This window comes from Schistosoma mansoni, chromosome 6 (assembly GCF_000237925.1).
Source record: "Schistosoma mansoni strain Puerto Rico chromosome 6, complete genome".
Taxonomy (NCBI): Eukaryota; Metazoa; Platyhelminthes; class Trematoda; order Strigeidida; family Schistosomatidae; genus Schistosoma; species Schistosoma mansoni.
In genome coordinates, this window is record NC_031500.1 from 11,101,726 (window position 1) to 11,120,425 (window position 18,700).

The following is an 18,700-nucleotide window of genomic DNA, read 5'->3' on the forward strand; positions in this document are numbered from 1 at the left end:
GGGATTATGATCGTAATGTTGTGTCGTCTGTAATCACCAATCCAATAAATCAATAGTGCGTTTCAGTACCACACTACACTTAAAACGGGCACCTATTAAACGTAAAGCAGATAAAAATATGCACGTAAACATATTATGGATACGATGGACTCTGAATCATCACTCCTATCTTTAACCAATACCCCATTCTCCAACCGGGAGGTAGGTCCCAACGAACCAGAAATTCTCCATCATAGGTCTGCCAAGTTCGACCGTTTGAAGTTTGAGCAGTGTGAGGCGCGACTAGCTACAATTCACTTAGGACTTGTGGCACATTCAAATTAGTCTTCTTCACGTTGGTTGGTTATGCCTAAAAATAAAGGTAAGATGAGGTGAAGTCATTGTATTAATCTGAATGTAAACCCGGGATTTTTTGGCCTAATATGTCTCTAATTCTAATATTCAGGAAAGGGAGGAAAGAATCGACGTCGAGGAAAGAACGAGAATGAAAGTCAGAAACGCGACTTGATATATAAAGAAGCTGGTCAAGGTATGTATATAATTCATAAGTTGTATGCATAACCCTATACCGCTTTATACCTTTAACTACCTTATAAATGGTACTTTGATTATTCATGACAATTGTCTGAAATTTAGAGTTGTCTGACCCAATTCATATTATTATGTCACTAGAGCCAACACTTTATCTACTTTTTGAAAGCTCACGTCTACCATCATTAGTATTAGGAAAACATGCATGCATGTCGAACGCGTTTGGTAATTGTAGTCCTTACCCGTGTGGGAGTCCAGTCACCCTGTAGATATTTTCACATTAATTTTTTCCTTGATTCACTATCGACCCACGGAGTTATTGACTCTTGGTCATGAGGTATGGAATTGTGAAACAAGGTCCATGTTACACTCGTTATATGTGAGTTTAGATCTTTTCGTCAGGTGGCTCAACATTTGCAGGAGCTTAGAAGTAGGCACTCTTTATTTTCCTTCGAATATTGAGTCTTGTTATTACCTCGCGCTTCCTGTTACTTTGTTTTCCTCATTCCTTTGAAACTGCGCCTTTACTATAGTAAACACCTTTACTTCGACTCTAATTTTCCTGTTGATATTATATTTGTGATGAAATGTACCAACTTTATCGATGCTTATTTGTCCCAGTTTATAAGTTGTTTATAACCAATTGATTTAATAAGGCTCGCTACTTTGACCAAATAACATTAAAGATCAAAACATATCCCCTGAGATTGAAAGACATTGGTAATTTATTACTGTTCTCTGGTTCCACATCTCTTTAACTTATAGTCATACAAAGTGATAAAGCTTCGACCAACTTCACTCTTTAGGAGGAGTGGAAGTATAATATCTTGACTGCTCCAAACTCCTCTATATGCATGACAATGCTAAATAAGTAACAGCAGTAAATTCTAAAAACCATGACAGCAAAAGTAGATGATAATTTGCCATACCATATTACTGATCAAAATGACTATTAAATTAGTAAAAATGACAATATCGGTAGTAGTAGTAGTAGTAGTACAGAGAGTTAAACATGAAGTATATTGTTTAAAGAGCGTTTTTTCTCATAAGGATACAAAATAATATTAAAAATGAGAAACAAATTAAAACAGAGAGGGAATAAGTACACTTTTTTATTTAAGGCTTAAATGCATTGATATACCTACTGAACGTTTAAACTCTGTCACATGTATTAAAAATCAAAAAGCTCTGTTTCTTATGATCAATGACAATAAAATTGTTCAGGACTATGCTATGACGTTAACTGTTGGAAAAGTATAAACCACTGCTGATCACTTCTCCATTGTTCCAAACCAATGGTAAAGCCATGGGATCACTTATTCTCGTTATGACTTGAACCTTCCAAGAAAAATACTTCTCAAAATAGGTTCTCACTGATACTTGTCAAAACTCTAAAGGTACAAATAAACACACCAAGGAAAATCTTTGGTATAAACATCTGTTTTTAAGAGGACAAAGCTGAATATTTCCTAAAGAGAGCAATTCCTGATTCTCTCAGAAGAATGTTCTTTACAAAAACCTTACGATTAATATTCTCCTCTTGACTTATGTTCTGGGACAACCTAGATGGTAAGCTCTCGCAACGGAGCAATTTTATATGAATCTATCGATCCACCTGCCCCTTCGGAGCTAGGTATGTAGGTGGTTTGACGCGACAAAGTCAACAAATAAGGAGCTCCATGGTCGTAAATCTTGTGAACGCAGGTCATTCGGCGGAAATAAACAGCGTCCAAATATATCTACATGGTAAGAGTTAGTGAACTTCTTTCATAACGCTGTTAGAGCATCTGCTATGTATCTGGAACATCCAAAACCGTATACACGAAAAAAAACCTATCCAACCTGTTTTTCTGCACTGATGTTGATCTTTGTTTCAAAGCCACCATCTATTTCTTCTGTTGAACTTTTGTCCCTAACCGATCTATCTCCATTTCCATGTTCTTTCTGATTACAGTTCATCTTAACTTCAACTGTATGATATATCACTTCACAATCTTTTTCTTCACAACTGGTAATCTTTATCCACTTAATAAGTATTCAAGCTCATAACTACGTCTTCAGTCTCTTGATAAAAGTAATATTTTCGTGTTTTTGTTTTTATTTTACCTTTCTGTCACCATATTTAGCAAATCGATTATTATTACTATTGTTATTCTTAACATCATTAACAGACATTATTGTTTATTATTTCGAAAAATGAGCATTCGCGGTTTTACAGCTTTGAGGATCAGTCTTCTAAGAACAAAAATCTTCGCTGACCCAGTCTTTTCTATTTTTATTTCTCAATGAGTATATTTCGCTCCAATCAGTGTCCGCAGGTATGGCATTTACTTTGGATCTTTTAAGGGCAAAGTGCCTTTATAAGACTAGCAGGACCCTAAACGCACACTCACTCTTCGTATTGAGCAGATAGAATTAGTCAAGAAATTCGTGTTTCTGGGTAGCTACTTAAGTGCTGGGGGTGGCGTGAATGAAGAAATCGATCTACGTATAATGAAAGCCAAAGTGGCTTGTGCCAATCTGGGCCATCTTTGGCTCCTTCATGATGTTAGTCTGACTGTAAAATTTTATTTATTTATTTAGACACAAATATTGGTACAAAGAGGCACCAGATATATATGCGCCACACAAATTTCATTTGATTTGTGTGAGGTCTGTGATACTATCCGGGTGCCCAGACCGAGGCAGGTGGTTTTCTTAAGGGGCCACAACCGGGGCCTTTCACCTAAAGGTCTGATCCACAAGGCAGTGGAGCATCGTGAGGAGATGCAGTCCCATGGTAGCCGGTGACCAACGATAGGTTCATACGCCAGTTGTTCCCTCAGGATGCTGGAGCCCATGAGCACAATCGGTTTGGAATCAGGGTTTTCCAACTCCCCTAGGTGGATTTTCCGTGTCCACCAATCCGGTTAAAGCGCTGGACATTCGCTTTTCGTCCTCTCAATTTCGTAAACAACACCCTTGGTGCGAGAAGGCAATGAGTAGGACTTCCCTGGTAGAGGCTGTATACGCGTGGCCATGTGAGAGGATTTCTAGATGGAGAGATCACCCTCTCCACTCTCAGCCGTACCAGGGCATTTGGAGACGAAAAATCTCTGTGTTTGGTTACCGTTGCCTCCGAAGGATTTCTGACGTCGAGTGGAAACATCTTGTTCGTAATTCGGAGGTTTGGTGCCGTGTGTTCGGGCACAGCGACGATAATTCAATCGGTGTCATTATCTTGAAACACCGACTTCGGTGGTTTGGACATGTACTATGAATATTGTCCCATCAAATTCCACATCGAGATTGGAAAAAGCGGAGAGGTGGTCAGTGTATGATAGCGTCGTGGCATGAAAGAAAACTATACAGGACTGGCTTCTGTTGAATCTTCACGACTCCGTGGTTACGGTCCTAGAGATGGTGGGACACTAGCTGGAGACGTCAAACATGGTTCAGAATAGAAGCCAGTGTCGATCTTGCTGTAACTCTCTCTATCTGAAAGAATTCCTACTGGTTTTTTCAACTGAACTGCTCTTATTATTATTATTTTATTACTTCACTCATACATTAATTTTCTTTTCATTTTTATCCTTTTTCGAAATACTGCACTCGCCTTTCTCTACGTCTTTGCAATCCCATTTTTATTGTGTGGCACATATACATTTTGCTGCTCCCTTGTACCAATGTTTATGTTCAAGTAAAGAAGTTAATTCTACTTTTCTCCAAAATTAGCCATTACATCGTCAGTTTGTTTTGTAATACACATTTCTTGGTGCCCTCTTGTACCAAACCTTTCTGTTCAGTATAGTAGTAATGCTTTTCTATTGTTCTCGTTATTTGAATTGAATAGTCACTTATCACCGACCTGATGTACTGTGTTTCAGTCATAGTTGCTGTACATTCGTTGCGGGCCACATTTCACGCCTTTCCTAGGAACTTCTTAAACCATTTTATTGGGTAAAGACAATATATTAAGTTTGCCTGAACTTTTTGACAGCATACGTAGTGCCGTAATTAAATATAAAATATTTTTGTTTAAGTGATTTACACTTCATGTATTCACTATGCTAAAAAACAGAAAATAGAGAGTTAAAAAGCTGAAAACAAAAATAGCTCCTCATATTTCTATTCTACCCAATACATCATAAGTCTTCGACTCATTAATTTGTGCACTTGTTTTTTAAATTATCAGGTCAAGCGTTTAAATTCGACTGCAGTCTATATACCTAAATCGCACCAGTTGCATATTTGTTGAGCAGTATAGGTTTATCAACACTACGCTAATTATTGCTTAAGTATACTAATCGCTTTTTGACTTACAGAGTCTGTTTAGGAGGGCATTAATAACCTCGTAATATGCTTGTGAAGTTTTTTGGACGCGCAGTAAAGCTTTAGTCCATTGGTTTAGACATTCATCTTCCATCCAACCCAATAGTAATTGAAACCCTAACACTGTTATATGACTTAGTTGTCGTGACAATCCATTCGAGCTATATTGTAGATCAGTTCGTTTGAAGAATTTTAAGACAAATTAACAAATTTTTGTCATTCCGTCAACCGTAACGTTGTATGGTTGACAGTAATATGCTTCACACAAACTAAAATTTTCGGACCCTTGCAGATTTCAAACCCATGTGTTGAGGTTTCAAAAAGTACAAAGATAGTACAACAATATGCAATTCACAAAATAATGTAGTGTGACCATTCTTAGATGATTGCTCTGTGAACTCTACAGCTAATGTCTGTCCATTGCCGACAAAACTATTTAACACTAATCCAGTTTTATTTTCAGGCAACTATAAAAGAAATACTCCCAGAGTATATGGCCAAGTAGGAAGTGTTAAGACCATCCATTCTGTCATAAGATTCATTCCCTATTTTAATTAATTAGGTTCGAATTTCTAAGTAGTAGCACATTAGTCTTCTTATTACATGGATAACTTATAACCTAATACTCAAACATCTGCTCGATTAGTCGGCTGTGACTTAGTGGTCAAAGCCCTTGATTTTTAACCAACAAGTCCCGGGTTCAGACCCCGATCCACCTACTTTAGTTTGGGCAATCCTATAGTATCGCTAGTCCTCATACTAAGAATGTGGCTCAAAGCCAAGTATATGGATCTCTTCCCAGTTAATGAGTTAATAATAATTGTAGACAGTAATGTAGGAGACTGCAACTTTATGAATTGTTGGCTTAATTTTGGTGTTTAAGATGATTCTTAACATTCGTTTATTCATAACCCATTATTCTTTGGTGTATAGATGTGTAGTATTCGAACAAACCAGCAATAGATAGTTTCTCATTCAATAAACATCCTTGTTTTGTACCCCAAGTTCTAAAATAGCTTCAAATATGTTTAGATAAACACCTAATCACTACTGCGATTTTCAGCACCGTTTGACTTTCGATTCGATGCTTTGTCGTAATTATATTCCAAAATGTGTACAAAATGCAAGACACCAATATAAGGTGACACTGCTATTCTGGATATTCATTGACTGGTGCTTGTACTGTTTCTCAAAAACTAAGAAGTTTCAGAAAATGAATTCACTTTTAATTCAAAATGTTGACTTTTATGTTCATCTAAGTGGGATTATTCATAACAAAATTCGTTTTTTGTTTTGTGTTCTTCATGGATTAAAGTTTATTTCAATGGGACTTTGTTACATTCTACTTGTTATTTATTTATATTTATATCATATTTTCACGGAAATATATCGTTTTGTTTCATGGTGTATTTGGTTTTATAGAATATGCAAAAGTTGAACGCCTTCTAGGCAATGGTCGATTGGAGGCCTATTGTTTCGACGGTGTAAAAAGGCTGTGTCATATTCGTGGAAAGTTGCGCAAAAAAGTATGCATATAAACATATATTTGTAGTGTTTTAAATTCCAGTTATTTGTAGTTTAAGTATATATGAAAATCCTTGCTGGTGTTATATTGCGTTATCACAATATTTTATCTTAGCCATAAAAGCATTCACTTTGTCCTTTGAATTTTGGTGGGTGCAAAAGATCCACCTAGGACAGTTGGTAAGCCCTAATTCCAAGCCACTAGTGCACATGAACTAAGCTGAAGGACCCTGAAGAAACAAACGCTTGTGAACCTGTTGTTCGTCACTGGCTACCATGAGGCCGCATCTCCTAAAATTGTTCTACTGCCTTGTGGAATAGACTTCTGGGTAAAAGGCTCATGTAGCGGCTTCCTAAGAAAACCACCTACTTCCGTTTGGGCACCCGGACAGTATCATAGCCCACACACAAATTCAATGATATATATGGTGCATATATGTTTGGTACCCCTTTGTACCAATGTTTATGTGTTAAAATAATAATAATAATATTGGATTGTTGAAATGATTTTTTTGTTCCAGCAAGTGTTCCATACACATAGAGTTATTAGCGAAATCGTTAAATTTGCATTTATTCGCCACTCCCAACTAAAATACAACTTGACAACAATTGTATAATCATTCCAGACATATCCAATTAATAAACGGGTATAAAAGTCAACTCTCCCATCCTCGTTTTACAATTGATCGTTGTCGATATGACCAGTTCTAGAATAACACAGTGAAATTGTGATTTGTATATTCTTCCTTATACAGATAGAATCATCCTATCATCTCGAAATTTATTATTCATAAGTAACTGTCGTATATTAACAAGTAACTATCGATCATCGAATTATCAAAATTATACCAGTCAGATAATCTTTTTTATTTACAATTACCACAAGAAAATTTGTGCAAACTTAAAAACTGTCGTGATTATTACATAGTACAGCACCCCAGTAGAAACTAAGCTTCTAACTACTGTCTTTAGTAACGGGTTGTTGTAACTTGGTAAAATACTAGTATGACTACTTGTGGTTTCCTGCAAGCACAACTTGCCCCTGTATATAACCGAGCAAGAGTGGATGCGGTTTAATATAAGGATGAAGGCAAGATTGCAGATGACAAGTTTGTCATACATCAGTCACAAATCTAGTACTGATTCAGTCTCAGTTTGAAAAGGACAAGTGGCTGGGTGGCGTGTGCTAGTCCTGGCAATGGTGGTCTCTCAATTGATCCAACTTCCTTTTGAAAGCGTCAACAGATGGAGCTTCAATCAAATGTTGAGGTAATGAACTCCATTCGTTGACGATTCGATGGGAAAATCGTTAGTCAGTTGACAAGTAATTCGTTTTTAGGGTGTCCTCTTATATTATCTGTTTTGGAAAACAAGGGAAAAAGGGTATATCTGATGCTTTTTTATCACTAACATAAGAACTGTGACCAAGTCACCTCTAGTTCTTCTGTATGACATTGGAAATAGGTTTACCTTAGTCAGTCGATCATCATACGGGAGCTTTGCGATTCCCGAGAATCAGCTTAGTTGGGGTTCTTTGAATTATACGGGATTTATAGGCGAATTTGGACGCACTTCACTGGGCAGTACTTGACGTTAATCAGTAACTAAATCCACGTGTACAAATTGTGTAAATGTCAATAAACTTGACTGCATTAACTAACAATATCAATAAATTACTGAGTTGCATATTTTCCTTTTCCTGAAATGAGTTAAACAACTTGTTGCAAAGTGTTGTCGCAAATCCAGTGAAGTATTTCACTGGGGAAAAAGACTAAGTTGTTGTTGAAGGTCTTTTGTAGTCTTTCTATTCTGTATTTTTAGCGACCGTGGTTGTAGGTCTCCATTATAAATTCAGACTGAACAGTACTATTCACACTGGCTAATTGCTCAACTGATCAAAATTCTCATATTTCCATTTTGTTATTCGTGATGTTCTGGTTTCATCGTCAGGAATTTTATATTTAGTCGGATTGTTGGCCAATTTGAACGACGACTAGTATACCGTTACTTTTTACCGTGCTAAAAGATTCATATTCAGTATTTTCATCATACTTAAAATACTTCCATTAATCAACGCGCATTAAAAACTTTCAAGATAATTCTGGAAAACTGAATTGCATTTCTATTGTCTTGACTGGACAATTATAAAGTTTTCCATCAATTTTATTACGTTTTTCAGAAGCTTCTAGAATTTCGACGTCACATACAATCCCATAAATAAGCTCTTTTTCTGTACATAAACTACCTTTTAGATTAAAGCCTCTTTTGTATTTCCCACCTGTTTCTGTTTGAACCCTAGGAGCAGAAAACTTCTGGGATTTAGAGAGTCAGTGTTTAAGCGTTCATGTATAAGACATTTCATGAAGGTCAGCATATCCTTACATTTTTATCACATATCTACTGATATCTATGCATAAATTCTCGTCTAATACCGTCATTATTATAGGTATGGATCAGTAATGGTGATATCATTTTAATTGGTTTACGAGATTATCAAGACAATAAAGCCGATGTGATTATGAAATATTTGAATGATGAAGCTAGAACTCTTAAATCATTAGGTAAGTCTATTTTTTGATGTTTTTTCCTTTTTGTTATACTGTTGTGTAGCAACTTATTCGGAAAAAATCAGTGCAACAGTATCTTAAAATTGATGTTATCAGTATAGAAGGATTTGTGGAGATTGTAGAACTTTCATAGTTTAATCACGAGTTGGTCTTGCCTAGACTACCATTGAAAACCTGGAAGCACTGAGTTTCTGTTTTGTTCTAGTACTGGACTCGTCAGTAGCAGTGTGAACCCACGACCTTGGATCTAAAGACCGAGCCCAAGGTATTCGTTCTTGCACGCGAACTCTTAACCTGCCAATTGATCAGTCTCTATTAACATATGTGTACTATACATGGATCGCTTTGATACTCCGATTTAGTCACAAGGGTTTAGTAAGATTGGGCAGTATTTAACAGTGGGAATCTATGATCCACTTCTCGTTCTGTGAACAATAGGAAAATACTAACTTTTGCAAATAAAAATCATACCCGCTGCGTAATCTAGTGGCTGTCTAGACTCAGTGAATAACTTGGCGTTTTAAGCAAAAGGTATGTGTTTTAAAGTCTCAGTATGAACTTTTCTATCTGTATGCAGGTATACCTAACTGACGAGTCCAAAATAGGACGAAATGCGGATTGTAGACTCATTGCCATCCACTAATCTCACTCAAATTATATGGTAAATTTAGCTATTTGAGGTTATTAAACTTTCATTAGCATGTATAAATATCTGTTGACAAGTATGATAAGTCGTCAATATTTATTAACTAGACTGATATAATTCACAATAGGTTTGATTAGTTTGTCTATATTTTTAGCGAAACACTGTCATAGTTTTTAAACCTTCTATTTGAAACATTAGTGTTTGAATTGCTTACAAGTCTTCTAGATTATACTTTTTCAATTACTCTTCACCCTATTAGTTCATGATATCATCTTGTAAGCTGTGCTTTTAGATCTCTTCTTAGATATTGAATTGGCAGACGCCTAATTGATGAGGTTCCTAATCAACTGACTTGTGTTCGTTATAGGTATTCACAACCATGAGGCGCGAACAGCCATTGAGCAAATGTGTGGTTTTAGTTTGGACGGTGTCACACATATTAGCCAGACGCAAGATCAAACTGTAGGTTTTCAATTCTCATGACAGCTTCCAGTATAATTTAGACTGAAATTCCGAGCATAGTATACACCGCTATGTGATTGATCACCAGATTACTATTTTCTGTTCAGCCGGTAAATAATTATGCCTGAAAGCGTTTCTGATTTGATATTCTGCTTAAATCTCTTATGACTATCGTCATACAATGTAGTAATTATACTTTTTGAAAGTAGCTCTCTTAGCTGATAGACTTGTTTATCTTTGTAATCACAGGAAATTTCCCAAATATCTTTCAAATTCGAACCAATGACTTTTAGATCATTAGCTCATTTATGGAACTATAACTATAATATTTTCAGCAGTTGCGACCTGGATCTGGGTGATTCAGAACTGAGTACATATAATTATCCTACCTTATAGTTTTACGATTCTCTTAGTCTGCTTTTGTACGTGAATTTATTAAAATCCATGTAACTCCAGTGTATTCCATATGTTGACCGTTTTAGCAATGTCTGTTATATATTTTTTTCAATGATAGGAGAGATTCCTGACACTATAAAATTAGAAGAGAATGATGATATTGAATTCGATGCCAATGCTGCCATCTTCGAAGATGATGAAGATGATGAAAAAGGATCAGACTCCGAAGATGAGGAAGGCTCAGATGATGATGATGCTGATGACAACAGTGATGATTCTGATGAGATTGCAGAAATCAACCAACGATATCGAGCTGATACTGGTATCGGTAAAGATCAGCGAAATAATCGTCGAAGATAGTTGGTGTTTCTTTTTAATTGTGGTTTTCTTGTTAAAGCCATTCGACCGCATGTTGCTGGTTGTAAGTTGAATAATTTTTGTCGTGTATTCTGGTAAAATAATAATAATTAACTGAATAGTCCGTTGAAATGTCGGAAGATGATATTTCTTTTGGAACTGTGAAGATATTGAATGCCAAATACCTTTTTATCAATGTTGGAGATAGTCAACAGGAAATCCTACTTAACCTAGGTTTCATGCTAGTGACATCAGCAAGGCGTACGTGCAATATTAAGGGAACAACTGGTAATAAGCTTAGGATTCACAGTATGAAACTTCACCATTGAGTTATTCGGGTTGTGATGTTTTTCTGGTTAGCGTTTTTTCAGCAACGTTGTTTTGTACGGGATGGGGTTGCTAACCCCATACCCAACCCTCCTCCTTTATTCCGGGCTTGGGACTAGCAGTAATTCTAGAATGACTACAGGAGGAGTTGGGCTGCGATGTGAAGTCACTTAAATTGATAGCCATATTGCAACTTGATCAATCTCTAGAATCCAATCAACACTGAACTAGACAAACCTAACATCAGTTAGTACTTATGGGTTGATTAGGAGATTTGGACTTCGCAGATGACCTAGCCATCCTATCCCATACACACGAACAAATACAGACGAAGACAACAAATGTAGCAGCAACCTCTGCATCAATAGGCCTCAACATACACAAAGGAAAAAGCAAGATTCTCAATTACAACACGGTGAACGTTAAGCCAATCACACTTGATGGCGAAACTCTGCAAGATGTGGAAACATTCACGTATCTGGGAAGCATCATTGATGATCAAGGAGGATCTGATGCAGACGCAAAGGTGAGGACTGGCAAATCAAGGGCCTCATTCCTACAATTGAAGAACATATGGAACTAAAAACAACTGTCAACCAATATCAAAGTGAGAATCTTCAATACGAACGTCAAGACAGTCCTATTGTACGAAGCTGAAACGTGGAGAACTACTACAACCATCGTCAAGAAGGTACAAGTATTTATAAAGAATTGTCTACGCAAAATACTCAACATTCAATGGCTGGATACCATCAGCAAAAGCCTGTGGAAGAGGACAAATCAGCTTCCAGCTGAAGAGGAAATTAGGAAAAGAAGTTGGAAGTGGATAGAACATACATTGAGGAAATCACTAAACTGCATCACGAGGCAATCCCAAACTTGGGATCCGGAAGGGAAGCGGAAAAGAGGAAGACCAAAGAACACATTACTCCAGGAAATAGACGCAGATATGAAAAGGATGAATAACAACTGGAAAGGATTTCCCAGGACAGGGTTGGATGGAGAATGCTGGTGGGCTGCTTATGTTCCTCCACGAGAAGTAACAGGCGTAAGTAAGTAATCGGTTAATTAGTTGTAAATCTTTCTATCAACTCAATCCAAATGATCTTAATTTTCTCAATAACTTAGTATCTTTCTTGATTTATCGTTGATTCAAATATATTTTAATCAACTTTTAGCATTCACCTTGTCCTGATTGTTGATAAAATGTATGTATCAAGTGTTATTAATATTATCTTTGTATATTTTAATCTGTCTACTAATCAAAGAGTTGTTTCACTTAATCTGTTCAGTCATTCAGCCATACGCAACGTGGGATCTGGCATGTGTACATCAGTCCAAGTTGTCATATCCTATTAGCACATCGAGATGAAATCTTCATAACAAATCCCACAGTAGTATAGGCAGTAACAGTATATTAGTGATAATAGAAAAGATTAATCATAGGAGTTACAATTTGAGTGGAAAATATAAATCAGGGAAATAATAAAAAAAATTATAAGGAATTTAAAAGCCTAGGATCTAAGATGAGATGAAAATTGAGTACACCTCTGCTGTCGCAAACGATTTTGAGCCATATCACACAGTCTTTAACCATTGGTTAGAATAATCATGCGTTGCATTTTTCCTGAATCAAATAGACACTTTTAATAATTATACAAGAAAGTCAGTATGATTGCCTCATTCATGCAATGAAGTGCTTAGTTCAAAAATGACCGTCCACCTACATATTTTGACGTTAATACTGTCGGATCGTGTTTCTTCTTTTTAAAATATGTTCTATCGATAGTATTTCAGTGTTAGTAATTTATATATATGTCCATTCTGTTTTAGTATGTACTATTTTATATTTTATTATTAGTAGTAAGATCATGATTAATTCCATTCACTCTTGATATTAATAGTATTATGATGAAGGAATGAATGTACTTGGAATTTGAAACAAATGATCATCAGAAATAGATTTTAGTTAAGCTCGTACAAATGTTTTTTCCCTCACCATTTTTATCTTTTACACGTTAAGTCCACTCGCATAACTGTTACCATTGAATATATCTCAAATACCTAACGAAAATCAACGCTTATCAAAATCATTCAGTTGGGAAAGATGTTGTTTTCATTGTTTCATCTTTGCTTTGATTGATTCAACTTTATAGTTATTTCTCTTATTCTATTGATCAAGTACTTCTTCGGTTTCGAAGCTCTCTTGTTTGACTGTGTTGTATGGCAAATTATGTCAATGTATATATGTACTGTACTAGGCTCATATTACACACAACTTATTTGTTATTGATTGACAATTCATTTTCCAACATTATATCGATAATTGGAAATTGTTAAATATATTAGGTTGTATACAGCTGAATAGAAAGCAACGAAATACAGTGAATTCATTGTACTCTGCAAATGTGATTGTATTTGCTTTGTTTAAATTTATGAAAGGGACCAATTGTGTGAATCTATACTAATTGTAAATAACTGTCTGACTGATTTTTATTTGTCAGTGTATCATTTTGATCAAACAATCTGTTTTATGTTTGAAATAATAGCAATTTAAAGCAATAAGTCCCTTTGATAAATTTCATTAGTGTAATAAGAAGACGAAAATTATGAGAACTATATGGTATATTAGCGCAATACATTCCGAACAATCTGATCACACGTATACTTGTTAAGAACATTTATATATAAAAGTAGAAGGTCAAGTAGACTGGTTGCAGAAACAAATAATAGAATCAAATGATCCAATAAGAGTAGAGGATAAACATCCACCATCCTCTATTGCCAAACACATAATTGAAACAGGTCACAAGATTGATCTTAACTCGGCTTTTGTGGTGTTATACAAAAGTGTAAAAGAGCGTATACTAAGGTTTATCAAGTCCTTAGCCATACAAAAATTTAAACCCCCTTTGTGTATTCAAAAACAATTTGTTCTCACCTTAAACCTACCCTGGTAATATTAGCTTATTATCCAAAGTGATGAGGTTTCAAATTGTTTTCACATTATTTCTTTATTATCCTTGTCTCCTCTCCTCCCTCCATTTCCAGTCTAGTTGACCTTTTATTTTTATATATAAATGTTCTTAACAAGTATATGTGTGATCAGATTGTTCGAAATGTATTGTGCTAATATGTCATTACATAGTCCTGATAATCTTCGTCTTTTTATTACACTATCAAAATAGCAATTTACTTATGTGCGTATTATATTTTAATAAAGAATATTTTAAAAGTATCCTCGTAAAACGTTCTGTCACATCATGTCTCTTTTTCTATACCTGGATATAGTTATATGCTTCCGCATAACAACAACACTGCCAATAAATATTGTATCTTAATTTGATAAAATGTTTTTTTAATTTTCTTTTGTAGATTACTTTCATTTTCGATGGTCTAATTGTCCAAACTCTTCCTCTTATTCAGATACTGTAAATCATTTGTTGTGTGTCATTGATATGAAATAAACATCAAAAGTTTCTCAATCAATGATGACCATCTTATACCAGATACAATAGTATCATTCTTATTTTTTTTTAAGCGATGTTTTTTTGTGTAATTAGCATCCTCAACACTTCATGAAGTTATATTTGGTAACAAGGTCTTGTTATTTTAGACGTAATTTGTTAGACACTGAATTGATGGTTCCTCTTGATGTTCTCTCCTTTTCTCTGTTCATTTTTCTCAATTTGTCTTTATTTTCTTTTAGTCGTGATCTTTTCAAAGCAATAAGTATGTTGGTCAGTTAGAGAATTTCGTTTTGTTATTTTAAAGCTGTAACATGGCTGGGGAATATAAATATGGTTATGACACACAGAAATATTTTGTTTTAGAAAGTGTAAAAGTTTTGTCGCGTTATGGAATGGTGACAAAATGGCTGGTTATTTGTGTAATTTTGTTCTGAAAATTTATGCGGTCAGTATCTACGGCAGCGCTGTATTCAGGTATTCGAAATATATTGTATAGGTGAATGAATAACAGTAGCTGCTACCAATTAGAATATGTGTTGATCAATTGATTTTAATCAATGCTTAAGAAATGGCTTGGTAATGTCGAAATTATGAAGATAAACATATATGGTCAACCTATTTAATTTGTTATGATATATTCCAGAGGTTTCCCAAACGCTTCCTCAGTGTAGTTGTATTCAATATCCGTTATCTTGATGATGTAAGTCCTAACCAGCTGCCTTTCATTCCAATTATGAGTTACTAACAGGCGGTTTGAGATCTAGTGTAGTGTGTTAAGTCACTCAGGTATTTAATTTCTAGCAATGTTATAGTTGAAAAAAAATCTAGGACGAAAGAAGCTTTGGTTGGCAGGTGTAACTGAACGATTTTCAGTCATTTATCGACTTTCAAAAATTAAAAGCACTTTCAGTCCTGTTAACGTTGACAAACGATATCTCCCAGTTTCGTAGATTTTGTATAGATTGATTAAAAGTTGACATAGATTTGGTCGCTTAATAAAGATGCGCCTTCATCTTGACAACAATTATATTCGGTTCCTAACCATCAGATTCGTGCTATTACATAAGCTAGTACACAATCCCTCCGAAACTTGTTTTTAACCGTGGAGCGACGATACAGTCATGTGCGAGTGGCCTGTGTTTGAACAACTAGCACTGTAGATACTATCAAAAAGATGTTTTGCTGTACTCTAGTACAAATATAACTCTCGGCACTAATCAGGAAGTGCTGAGACTTATGTGTAGCTTAGTTTAATTGACTGGTGCAAACCAATCTCAAATGAGCATCCAAATTTTAGCCACTACGCTGTAGTGGTAAGGTGCTAAAAACAAACTAATTTGTAGAGATCTGACGTGATTAATGACCATGTTAATTCTCACGAGCATTACAAAGTGAGACCCTTCAGTCAGTCATCGTGGTCATATCCAAATAGCCCTAATGGGAGGTGTTTCTCCTCTCGACTCGCTTAAAACGTCTTACAACCCTCTGGGTCCGTTCAAATATATTGTTTCTTTAAGCAACTAACGCCTTGTTTGTTTTCGTCGTACAAGTGATTAGGTGTTCAAAGACCATGATCGTCATATTTTATTGCACCCATTGTTTTCACTAGAAATTCATTTATACTACCGAAAACCTTGTTTTCATTTGTCTATTAATGCCGCAATAAGAATGTATTTATTTTCTGATGCTACATAAATCTAAGAATCAGTTTTCTACTTTACGTTAGTTATAATAACAATAAATGTTAATCACTAAAGTGTTTATTATTCCATAGCTTACTACTGGTTGTTGTTTAAACTGCAGATTTTAAAGTAAGTTTGAACACTGACAGAGATTGGGAACGTACGGATGAGATTTCGAGAAGTTAGTTTCAACGTTCTCAGATGCGACGTGTACCGATCATTCACAGCAAACTTCTGGGATTCCATGATATATCTAGAGAAGAGATGAGAGCCTATCAGAATAATATTGTAGATTTGGTAAAACCGGTTAGGGACTGATGAACAAACTGCTGCGTGTAATTATCCTCGTCATTGACTAATAAAGTTGCATTAGTCACCCATGAACTTTAGAAAGTTTATTGAACCTTTCGGTGTCCAGCAGTCTTCTGAAAGCATAAGTCAACCCTGTTTGAAATTATCTCTCTTTAGTTTGAAGGGTTTAAAAGGATATTCTGCATTTGAACAGCACGAAGTAGTCTACTAGGTTGCATCATGCCCTGACTTTCTCGTATTTACGCATTTGTAGCCGATGGGTAATTCTTAAGACGTTTTTTTTGATGGACCTGTTCCTTCATTGTTAGTTGCTTTATATCCCATAGCTAGGTAAAACATCTGCGTTGTTTTGATACTTTCTAGTAATAATATCACACCAAATCTGATATGATTTCTGTGGACTTATAGTGACCTGCTTCTTTCGACAAGAACGCGATTGGTTATTATTATAACCCATTATTAATATTATAACCAATTGTACCAGTGATTGTTTTATCGTACTCGTTGTTTAACTGTATCAAAGTCACTTTACGTTCGGCTATCCGCCTTGTTTGGTTCGAACTTTCTTACGCTCTGCCCTTATTGTTTGTAATCTTTGGCAAGTCCCGGTATTCTTTCGATACCCCGAGATCGCCAATAAATATACTTTATCTAGACTAATTGCAGTCTTCTGGTTTGCGAGTTATCGAGGGAACCAAGTCTTTTTTTGGGCACGTAATCTCATTGTAGTGGTGATCATAGTCCATCAAGACTCGACGCCATCTAGAGACTTATATGTCATTTTGGGACAACGAATGCTCGATTAACGTGTCTCCAGTTGGGCAAGATTTGAACGTGGTTTTGTGTCCTTTCCATATGATTCAAATTTGATCACATGATAATGTCTTCAAAATATACATCTTGGCTATCCTTGTACATATTTATCGACTTAACTCGCCTTAGAAAATAATAAAATATATCAACTACGAGAGTGAATGTTGAGTGCGTATATTTCTTACAGTCCTTGTTACGGACAGACATTCAGAATGGAAGGCAAGTGATCCAACTCGTTTTGATGAAACGTGACTCAGTATTTATAGCCAGACGAAAATAAGTTACAGACAAGTGAAGGACTGGGTGAGCAATACATACAGACACGGCCATATTAAAACAGTCAAAGCCAATGAGCAAATAACCTGCAAGGTTAGATTCCAACTCAAGAAGAATAAATAAATTTGTCTGTCCGGAAGCTATAGTAACCCATGTGGGCTAGTATTAGACACCATGGTGACCTTGACGATTTCCACCTAGTAAGTATAGCAAAAATCTCACAAATGCGGATGACGTCTACTTATTACACTTCCGAGCAATGTATCCGAAATCGTAAAACAAGTTGAAGCGTCTGTATGTCGTTTTTAAATACACATCCAGTGTTACGGGTTCATCGTAACCCCTCAAACTTACTGAAAAATCGTGAGAGTGTGTATGTTGTGGCAATGCAGATCGAAGTACCGTCGTTGTGAGTCGATGCTCCAAGTTGCTTTACTCATGGATGAATACAAAATAGTCTTTCAAGATAGTGCACAGTCATCTATGTTCATCAAAATTTCCTAGAAAAAATGGACGAGTTATTATTATTTACGTTAAGAAGTGAGCAGTCAATTGTGAAATGAGAATTGTATAAGAAATTCAAAAAGTAGAAAATTATATTTCAGTTGACAACAGTTAAATCTACTAACAAATAGGGAATGAACTACATTCTCAGTAATATAGGACAGTAACAGTTAGTCATCACAGCAACAACCTAAATGCATCAGTCAAAACAGAAATCGTCAAAAGGCAATATTAAATACGAAACCTTTGAAAACAGAGACAGCAGCGACATAGTGTCAGAATTTGTATGTACAATAACACCAAGATAACTGCAAACAATTAAGAAATCGGGTGTAATAAATGTATATACAGAATACAGTAGAAGCAATAAATACAAAGCTAGTCAAAGAAGTATTGCCACAAGCGGTACACTCAACTGTATTTTCACACACATATAAGCATGCACATACAGTAAATCTCCTACAAAGACAATTCCTGAGGGTGACAGGACAACGTCAGCAAGCAAAAAAGCTTCTTCAGTAA

General features: G+C 35.6%; 2 protein-coding genes across 2 annotated transcripts; both read left to right on the top strand.

Moving 5' to 3' along the window:
• Positions 1–295: 295 nt before the first annotated feature.
• On the top strand, positions 296–14,908 carry Smp_024880 (putative eif-1a). The gene is made up of 6 exons (XM_018798244.1): positions 296–361; positions 446–529; positions 6,265–6,368; positions 8,813–8,927; positions 10,556–10,858; positions 14,497–14,908. The coding sequence occupies exons 1-5, from the start codon at positions 346–348 to the stop codon at positions 10,795–10,797; spliced, it is 561 nt and encodes a 186-aa protein (XP_018653205.1). The 5' UTR covers positions 296–345; the 3' UTR covers positions 10,798–10,858; positions 14,497–14,908.
• Smp_135690 (hypothetical protein) lies at positions 14,903–18,700 on the top strand (the record flags this gene model as incomplete). Its single annotated transcript, XM_018798245.1, has 2 exons — positions 14,903–15,001; positions 18,530–18,700. The coding sequence occupies 2 exons, from the start codon at positions 14,903–14,905 to the stop codon at positions 18,698–18,700; spliced, it is 270 nt and encodes an 89-aa protein (XP_018653206.1).